The sequence below is a fragment of the Cariama cristata genome, unplaced genomic scaffold (genome assembly GCF_000690535.1).
Source record: "Cariama cristata isolate BGI_N322 unplaced genomic scaffold, ASM69053v1 scaffold24644, whole genome shotgun sequence".
Lineage (NCBI taxonomy): Eukaryota > Metazoa > Chordata > Aves > Cariamiformes > Cariamidae > Cariama > Cariama cristata.
Genome location: NW_009611617.1, coordinates 690 through 11,584, shown reverse-complemented (window position 1 = coordinate 11,584; position 10,895 = coordinate 690). Strand labels below are relative to the sequence as shown.

The 10,895-nt window shown below is 38.6% G+C and overlaps 1 protein-coding gene across 1 annotated transcript; it reads right to left on the bottom strand.

Moving 5' to 3' along the window:
• Window positions 1-4,880: 4,880 nt before the first annotated feature.
• Window positions 4,881-9,644, bottom strand: LOC104160242 (lysine-specific demethylase 3B-like; the record flags this gene model as incomplete). The annotated part of the gene is made up of 5 exons (XM_009698331.1): window positions 4,881-5,211; window positions 7,245-7,379; window positions 7,933-8,109; window positions 8,878-9,017; window positions 9,525-9,644. Coding segments are annotated over 5 exons (653 nt in total), but the record flags the coding sequence as incomplete, so codon positions are not given.
• Between the last annotated feature and the right edge of the window lie 1,251 nt (window positions 9,645-10,895).

The window sequence follows — 10,895 nt, the reverse complement described above, 5'->3', positions numbered from 1 at the left end:
AGGTTCAGGAAGAAGCTGCTGTAATGAAGAGGAACAGCAATTAGTCAAGCCTCAAAAACACAAGAGTGCCTCTGGAAAAGTTTAGCAGAATTAATAAGGGTCTTGGGAAGAAAGGTGAAGTGGAAGAATGCAATGGGAACCCTCTCTCTGAAGCTTAAAGGTGCAGACTGTAATGGAGAAGTATCAAATGCTGAAGGGACAGGGAAAACAGAGAAACTATAAACAGACACTGTAGGAGGTAAGGCCCTAGGACTGGAAATTATTGTGATAACATTTCCCTTCTTTACCTGTTTTGCTTTGGGACTGAAAGCTGTTCAGTAGGAAGAGACCTTCCTAGGGGAATCAGAAGCAGCTGTATTTTGTTGTATCTAGCTCTTGAAACTTACTTTACCATTTTCGTATTAGCCTACATAAAGGCAGAGAGATACAATAAAAAGCTCTTGTAAGGCAGGGGGACGAGGGAGATAAGAGAGAAAAGTAAGATGTGTTCTGCCTGGTTATTTTTCAAATGCCTGGTGGGAGCATGGAGCTCTTTTGAAAAGGTTGAGAATAGGGATCTTAAAGACACTGCCAATTAAGAGGAAAGGAACCTGTGGGCTGATTTCAGATTCTGAGATGCACTGGGAGAGAGTGACCACAAGCAGGTCTATGCATCCCAGATAGACAGGGGATAACTTTGGGAAAACACTGAAGTTAACAATCAGAAGATAAGACTACTTACCAGTAACCAGAGCCTGTAAGATGTGTTGTCCACAGGTGCTTCCAGGCTATGCTTCACTCACATCCTGTTTGGTTTCACACTCCTTTTCCACCAAAGCAATGCTTGTAAAATATCCTCGATACATGAATACGTCATTAGCAAGTGTCATAAAGCTCAACCAATAGCTCTTAACTGTAGAAGCTCAGAGAGCTATCAAAGGGCTATCAGAAGTCAGGGAGGAGAGGGAAGTCATATGTACATGCGAGCAGTAATTTTAAAGAATATCCATGTCTCAACTTCTGGTAACCTTTGCAGACTGTGACATTTTTAATCAATACCAAGAAAAGGAAAGAGTTGTTAAGTTGAAAAGTGAAATCTTCAGACCGGGGACATTATTTCTTCTTATTCATCTGAGACAGAGAAAAAGATGAATGTGTCCTGTGCAACATTTTGAAGGCTCAGTGAAACTGTTGAATGACAGTGCTGAGTATGCCCTTGCATGGCTGAGCACACACCAGGCTTCATGTATTGTGAATACAATCCAAATTCACTTGGGCAGGCCAACAGCCATATAATCCTGAATTCCTGCTTCCACTTGTCTGTAGTTCCACAGGACACTGGCTAAAAGAGAGCCAGAGCTTAAAGCCAATATTCAAAAATGGTGCCTGCCCACTATCTTGTTCAGTTCTATTTAGTAATGGCAGACAGCATTCAGTAGAACAAGTGTCATGACTGCAGCGAACTAAATTTTAAGACATGCATCTGACATTATTTCCCTCTGCTCAAAAACTTCTGATTTATAATGTCTCTTTTAATCTGCTTACATTCCAGGTAACATACCAGCTACCCCTTAAAATTTGTAACCAGAAAATACTGTGATAAAATACTGATTGTACATCTTAAAACAATGTTATAATCACTTTGGCAGGCTACTTTTGCTATAAGCTCTATAAGAAGTATGATAGAGCCAGTGGTGGGTACTGGAGGGTGAGTGCTTATACTGACTCTTCAGACACACTGTTGAGAGAATCCTAACACATGCCCTTGAGAGCACCCTAACCATACATGTATAAATGTGTATGTGACAGGCCCTAGGTTAGCTGTCACTACTCAGGAAAGAGTAGAGTCATCACTACTGGAAATCTCAATGCTTAGCACTAGTAAGAAATGCAACAACAGAAATGTTTCAGAAATGAATAATGAACACCATTATCTCACCACAGAAATGCATGGTGAACAAACTTTAAAACCCTGCACATAGCTTCAATCATCTTCCCTCAAAAATGGGGTAGCTGAACAAAAAGGAGGCACAAGAAAGTCAAGAAGAACAATCAAAGGCACTAACCAGATTCTATACAAAGATTCTACAGTCCAGAACTGTTCATCTTGGAAGACAGATGAATCAGGGGAGTGAAATGGCATACAAAAGAACGAAGAAGCTATGAAAATGGTCAAAGGGGTAAACAGAGGACAAACATTTCTTGGGGAAAAAAGGCTCTGGAGCCCAGTTAAATTACTAAGCTAACAAACGTACATACTTTCAAACAAAGCATAATTAAATCTTTCAGCTCTAAATACAGTTACTCCTGGCATCAACATGCCAGATTTGCAGCGAGCTTCACAGTCTAATTACAAGTACCATAAAATATCCCTGACCATGTAAGGCTACACAGCAGAAAGCAGAAGCGAAGCATATTTGAAAGAAAACAAACTCAAAACAAACCCCTGCAGTTGTCAGGGTTTTATCTGTATACACGAAGTGTAATATATATGTAATGTTATATATGATCTATATATATATGATTAGTATTAATAAATAAAACCTATGTGTTTGCAGATACACAATACATGAAAATTCTATTTCAGAAATTCTGAAACTGCTGTACAGTAACAGCTACATTTTAATTAGTTGAACACAATTCTAAGACCCGAGAGTTACAGCTTTTAATCAACTGAAGACCTTCTCTTGGTGGAAAACAAGCAAGAATTGATAAGTGGATTCTGAATCTACATAAATGCAAATGCCCCATATGAAACAAAACTACCTACTTGACAAAACTTGCCAAAAGAAGTGGTAATCTCCATCTCCTGATGCATACAATCCAGATAAAGGATAAAAGCTTTCAAATATAAGTTACTAGAACTGATTTGCCAGATCAATTTACAAATTCTTCCTGTCCTCATCTGGTCTAAAATCTGGATTGCTACGTATTTCTTAATTTTAATCTGTAATTTTTGTGCAAAACATTCTTCTGATTTTGGCTGAATATTGCTTTAGGTTGATTGTACTCTAGGATTAATAAAAGAGGCAATTCAAGAGACAGAAACAATGTCTGAGACTCAAACCAAACAAAGGTTCAGCATGAGATACAGAACTCTTTAGTATAGATCACTGCATTGGAATGACTGAAGCTATTGCATTATACATAGTCATCTTTGTCTTTTTGATCTTTATCTAATTCTAATTGCCAATATACACACAAACGAGGGAACCATCTCAGCTATAACTAACCATTCAGAATGGGTTGTATGCAAAAAGTACCACACAAGTGCAGAAGAAATTCTGCAAAATAGGAATATGGTAAAGTTAAATGGTTCATGGGTCTAGTCTGGGATAATGCTTTTCATCTGTAGCAGACTGAATTAGCCCATATTCACAGGATAGCTGCAAGGGTATGAAGGCAGCAAAAGTCCAGAAGTGAACTAGTTGCACCCAGTAACCAACCAGAGAAGCTGCCAGCATGCCACATGTCAGTGAACAGAACTGCTGCTGCCGCAATCACAACCTCCAAGGTCAGAAACCAGGGAACCTGTACCACCCCATCCATCTCTCCAGTGGAGAGGGCAGCTCTGAACCCCAACCTGTTAGGAAGATAGTGAGAGGCAGAGAGCACAGCACAAGAGATGTTGCTTATGACAAGACAGATCCTCCACCCAAACTATCTCTGAGAATCAAGAATCTGCAGGTAGCTTGGTATACTCCTAGCACGTACTTGGGATGCCAGGCATAAAATACTCAAGTCTTCTGGTGAGACACAAGGCTAGAAATTGGTACTGTAGGCTACCTGTTAGAGGCAGAAGCTGAGACTAACTGAAAGCAGGAAGATCAGTGTACAAGTCTGAAAGAAATTGCCCAGGCTGTTACAGTAAATGACTTTTATTTTTAAAAAAATGAAATAACCGTGAACATATTAACAGGCCTGCAGGTGGCACTACAGTACAGCTGGATATAAGGTAGATACATTTCCCCATGTACCCGGACAATGAAATCCATTGCATCAATGCTGACATTAGTAAATTCTGAATACAGTTCTATCAAGCAGAAACATTTTACTTAAAATAGTTCTGGACAAAGTTGACACTGAAAGTTAACTTTTCCTTCACTTTGGAAAGGATAAACGTTTTCAGCTAGCACTGGTATTGGGTAAACTATTGCCTGCAGTCACCAGTGCAGGGAGAGATGTACAACATCTCCACACGAGAACAGAGTTCATACTCTTTTTTACTTCTCATTCTGAGGAAGCAGGGTGGCATAGGGAGGGGGCGAAGATGGGTGAGCAATATGGGCGAGGGAGGTGGGGTGTCAATTTCTATTCACTCTCCTTTGGCTGTTTTTGTGCTATTTTGGACTGCTTTCTAAAAATCACTTCTTGAATTTATTGAAAGGAAGACTAAATGTAATGCGCCTTTCCTTGAAAATCCAGGAACAGTTGTGGTACTTCAAAAATACTAAAAATATCTACTTTCATGAAATATTAACTGTTTCACTACAAACCTAGTTTTTCACTAAATACACAATTCTCCTATTTCTGGAGCCTCCTGGGGAAAAAAAGTGGGTTCTCCCTTTATTTCTGCAACTCTACAGTGTATAGAGAAACGGCTACAAGAAGGGGAGTGCAGAGAATAGCTTTATTCTTTTCCTTGGCCTGTATCTCACATGGGAAGTTTGCCTGAATTTCTGCAGTTGGGCTACTGTTGGTCACACTCCTTCAGCAGCTATCAACTAAGTCTGCAGTAGGACAACCCACCTCCAGCACATTCCTTCTGACTTCATGGAGACTAATTAGGCATGAGGAAAAAAAAAAAAAACCAAAACCAAAAAAAACACATCCACACTCTTTATACCATTTCTAATCATAATATGCAGGAATACCAAGTGGCTTCCATGTTCTTCCAATTTGCAAAAGGCCACAGGAAAGGGACATGGCACCTTTCATTAGAATCTGGAATTCTGCATGTAACAGTGCGACCTTCCATTAGACTTTCAGTGTTGAGGCAGCGCAGAAAACAGTGGCTGAAGAGTGTGTGTAATACTGACCACACCAGCTCTTAGTGAGAAGCCTCTGCTCCTGCAGAGGCAGTCATGTGCAGTCCCTGTATATACTGTGAGCAAAAAGCTTACTTCACAGGGCATTTGGAATTAGCAATTCCTATGATCTAGCTAGTTTGGATTCATGAGCTTTCAGTGTGCCGACAGCATCTTTCACTGCATGGTAGATAATGTTCTTCACCTGCAACAGGAAAAAAAAAAATCAACTTCTACAGACTAACAAGGAGAGTCTTACCTACCTATACAATCAACTTTGACAGCTAGTTGGCAAGGATACACAAAGTATATACTATCACTGCTTCAGGATATCAACAGCACAAATTGTAACTGTCACAGTTAGACAACAAATATTTTAAGACACCTGACTGATTTATTAACTCATTTTCTGGTCACCCAGCAACATATATTACTCATGTTATTTTAAGTTAAAGTCTGTCTTTTGTGAGGGCTAGGAGGAAGTACACTATGAAGTCCTGCACATGAGTTTATTTTGAAAAAGTCGTTGCGATTCAAGTTACTTACAGATTCACATGAATCAAACTCAAAAGGAGCAAGAAAATCATATGGTTCAATCCTATGTAAATTAAGATGATGCAACAAATCATCCTGTTGTCTTTGTATGGAGGCTAGAAATTCTTCTAAGTTGTGCATCTTCCAGAAAGGCAAGCAAGATCAGAGATGAAAAATCCCCTAGTACTTACAGCAGTCTGTTCCATGCTTAGCTATTTAACAATCAAAGCTCTATCTTGTTTCTGATTTTTCTGATCCAAATTTATTTTACATCCAATACCTAGAAACTGGATTAACAGTTTCACCTCTAAGTGAGCAGCTTAATTGCACTTGCTCAACTAACTGCCAAGCACCATCATTTTTTCCTGATGTACATATGATCTCAGTCTTTTGTACCATTTATGTGACAGTTATTGTCTCTGTGTATTTTTTTCAACACATATTTACAAAAAGAGAGACATATGTTTAAATAAAAATACTATAAAAATATACATGAAAAGTGACAAAGAAGAATGGTAAAGTTTGGCTGTGAGGCAGAAATGCAACCAGTATTCCTTTTCAAAGGAGTATTGAGCTCCACTTTGCCAGCAGTTACTTTTTTCCCTTATTTTTTTAAAATAATAAGCATTTTTTTTAATAATTTGCAACCTATTCATTTACAAAAACAATTCCACATCTGTATCACTGCAGCTGAAAAGGGACAGTGTTAGAAACTGGATCCCCACAATGAGAGTTCATCTTACTGCTTCCCTTTAAAATCCTGTGCAAATCTATGTAGAAATTTATAGCAATTTTTCACTGAATTGTTTCAGAGAATTACCAAGGTAAGTTCTGACATTCTTGGGTGATGTACTGGAGAATGGCTATATATTGAGTACTCACTTTTGCAAGAACAGCCATTCTGCAGATCTCCACCCTCCTTCACTTTACATGCATGAGATTATTAATACACAAAAAATGCTGACAACATTTTCAAACTAAACAGATAGTAACTCTTCAGAAGCATATGTAGGTAAAAATCAAAAAAGGTCTCCTACAGTCTTCCCTCTGCAGAACTTACTGTCTTATACACCATGTACTACTACAGTGCGTATGTTCTGTGCATAATTACTAGTTTAAGCAGTCACACTTCTGCAACACATATTTAATTTTCCTGTTTAGGACTAATTTAGAATCACAGAATCATTTAGGTTGGAAAAGGCCTTTAAGATCATTGAGTCCAAACTGTAAACCAACCATTGAGTTCACCACTAAACCATATCCCTGATTTAAATAAGCAAGGTTTCACTTTCAGAGCATTTGTTCTTTAGGCAATAAAGAAACAAATACAAGTGTCCTTGGTCAAATAAACATATCTCTTCAAAACAAAGCACTGCTTTTTCCTTTTTAATACTTTTTTTTTAGTTCTGCTACGCTTCATTGTCATTCAGGATTCAGCCATTAAAGACTCATTAATACTGACACATGCACTAGTCCAATAGTGGGAAAGTTCTCTGGCAATCCAAAAGTTTATTACTAATTTTTGTTTACATAACACCATAGACACAGGCACATCATTATTTTTCAAATATTTATCAAGTAAGAACCTCCAAAGTTGTGGAAAGTTGTTACTTTTTCTTAAATCACTAGCCACACGTTTCTAGTACTGAACAAGGCCAGCAAAACACAGGATATATTTAGTGACTACTGACATAAAATGGTTACCTGCAGTTTATCCTCATGGTTTGTATGAGTATTAGACAGGTGCCTGAACTCCTGGGTCAGACGGAAGCAGTGCTTCACATGTTCTGGAGACACAAAATCTTCTGCCACTTTAATGCAGCTGTACAAATTATGGACCTAAAAAAACCCGTATCAAATAATAGATATATCAAGATTGAATGAACCATACAAAACCCTCCAAAACCTACCACCACATATGTTAGGTTCTTCCACATTTACTTATCAGAAACAGGAATTGAAGCCTATTTGATCTCACAGAATTGTGTCTAATAGTAAAACCAGAACGAAATACATGACATCTCACATGTTCCCTATTCTCTCTCCCACATACACTAGCGCTCCCTAAAGCAAGTTCTCTACTGTTCTCCACACTTTTTTGGAATTCTGTTCCCTTGGCTGAATTTCCCTACACAAAAGTGTTTTCCACCATTCACCCTAATTTTTTTTTCCTTAATGCCATCACAGTACTGTACGCATCATTCAGGCATTTATATAATTTTTACTAATATAATGACTAAGATCCAATTCAAATAGTTCCTCTAAGAACTGCATACACACAAAAAGGAATGTAAATCAGCAATATTAACTAACAGTTATTTTGAAGTCACAGTTCTGTTGTGCCTCAAATTCAATTCTATTTGTCAATATGGCTTACAGTTGGCATACTTACCTGATGGGGAGCACCTGCAGGAATGAACACAGCATCTCCAAGGAACTGCACTATTGCCCAGCCTTGTACACCATACTCATCATAAAGTCGCTTACGTAAGGTCTGGTCCAAGTACCAACTTTGGTCATGAATGGGGTCATGATCTGGGGGATTTTCTTGGCCTTGTTCTTCTCCAACCTAGGGCCAAGATACGGGGTAGGGGTGGGGGAAAACCACGACACAGCACCTTGATATTGCTGGCTCACAAAAAGCTACGTACCAAAAAACATAACAAACAAACAATTTCAAGGTAGGACATTACTTTCATTAAGGTCATTTAGGTCTTAACTAGTGGCATATGCATTAGTATGAAGATTCTAGACTAGGCTGAAAACCTGGGAACATAATCACAGAATGGTCAGGGTTGGAAGGGACCTTTGGAGATCATCTAGTCCAACCCCCCTGCCAAAGCCGGTTCACCTACAGCAAGTGGCACAGGAACACGTCCAAGGCAGGTTTTGAGTATCTCCAGAGAAGGGGACTCCACAACCTCTCTGGGCAGACTGTTCCAGTGTTATGTCACCCTCAAAGTATACAAGTTCTTCCTCATATTCAGGTGGAACTTCCTGTGTTTCAGTTTGTGCCCACTGCCCCTTAATCTGTCACTGGGCACCACTGAAAAGAGTCTGGCCCCATCGTCTTGACACCTGCCCTTAAAAGTATTTATAAGCATTGATGAGATCCCCTCTCAGTCTTCTCTTCTCCAGGATGAACAGATCCAGTTCCCTCAGTCTTTCCTCAAAAGAGATGTTCCAGTCCCTTAATCATCTTTGTTGCCCTCCGCTGTCCTCAAATACAGCATTAGAATAACTATGCACTTTATGTTGATAGCAAGTTGTATTGTTCAGCTGCTGTAAACTAGTCAAGGAATCCTGTTGGCTCATGCCTCCTTTGTAACCAACATACCTTCCGGAGAAGTTCCCTTATCTTTTCAGCATCCTTGGCAGCATAGATGTGCCACAACGCTCCAGGTTTCTCCCTTCCTTCATGAATTCGCTGTTTTGTTACATCATCAGCATCTCCCTCATCAATTGTCTTCAGAACCTCTGAAAGTGGAATCCACATAAATGCAATATGATTATAAAGCTTTTGATTTTTGACATATACAAGAGGAAGGAGTATTCTGAGCCACTAAATCCAGTCACACTACTGCTGCATCATATAGTGTCCTTTCTAAGCACATCAAGCTTCATCCTAACAAGATTCAGGAAACATGTCAAATGACAGTTAATCACAAAGCTCAGTCATGAATTCAAACTGAACAAACTACAATTAATCAAATACAAGGACAAGAAAGAGTAACTTATCACCCTTTCTTCTCCTTTCTTTAGGGAGGTATCTAATTTCTAGCAAAACTCTGCTGCTTCCACAGTTGAGAACCAATGGAGCATTACGGCACTTTTAGACATGTGCTGCAGACATGGCAAACTGCCTTGTATATTTGGGTTATATATCATAGAGATAACGAGCTTAAACAATAAAAGGTACAGTCTTCTTTCTCACACACACAATTAATTTTTAATGGACAGAAAACAGCTTTCCTCAAACATTACCATCATCGTGGGTCCCTTCCCCAATGGGAATCCCCACATACACCATGACATTAACAGCATCAGACACATCCAAGTGCAGGTTTGTGGTACCAACTCGTCTGTCTTCTGCAGTAATTAAGCCTATAATAAAATGTAAAATAAAATAAAATAGAATTCTATTTAATCTCTTACAGAAATATCCTGCCTGAAAGATTGTTTTCTAGAATGACAACTTTACACAGCAATGAGAGTAGAAACCAATGTCAAAGGGCAGCTGAAGTAGTTATTTTCATGTCATGTGTGGCATAAGTAAAAAGTTCACTGATAACTAGTATTTTTATTTCACTCAAGTCATGAGAAAACAAGCATTTTAAAAACAAAGCCTGAACTTGTACTTTACAATTTTGTCTCTCCGAGGGTCGTTTATACATTCTGTGCTAGGGAACTTAGCTTTCATAGTACAAAGTCAGTAGGCATTCTTTGGCACTGTTTTCCTTTGCTTGGAGGTACAAGAGAAACCCCGACTGCTCTAAGTGGCACTAGCATCATACCATGAGCAGCAAGTCATTGGACTGTTACAAGTATAAGCCTCCAGCAGCTTATTATTTTCTCATACTCAGCTGTAAAATCCATATGATCAGTTGAATCCACAGCAGTTATTGTCCAACTCATCATTAACAATTCAGGTAACAATTGAGTAAGGAAAAACACCTACAGACTCTCAAGTGCTTATACACTGGGTGATCTTATTCCTCTCAAGTGGCTGAGTAATAGAGAAAGATTTCAACTGTTCGCTGCTTAATTCTTTCACCTTCTCATATAACACATTCTTCTCTCTTCCTCTGATCCCTTCAATAGCACTCTTTCTCTACTTTTTCTTTACCATCTCCTCTAGCAAGTAACATGGGGAAAAAAATGAAAATATTAAGAAAAAAGAACTTTGTATTGGCAAACTCTAACATAAGTATGATACAAGACTACTCGTTACATGTTAGGTTCACCATCATATTTATCTGTTTTCTATTTAAAATACAAGCTTCTGGGGACAGGAACTCAACTCACTGTACAGTACTTATCATAACAGATCAGAAATAGTAGCTAATTTAGACAGTTTGTAACATTAAGTAAGCACAACTTAAATACAAACATAGATAAGCATAATATATAGGTTCAAAAAACAGGCCAGACAAATTCCCAAAAGATAGATTAATTATTGACCTCAAGTAAGGGCCCTTACAATCTCCACCTCAAAACTGTGCTTTGCCAGATGCAGCAGGATATAATTTAAGAAGTGTCATTCTTTCCTTAATTATTTGCTAATGGTCTAAGTCACACAGAGTATGCTGGGAAATACAAATACATCACCAATGGCAAGACTTACATTAAACAGTT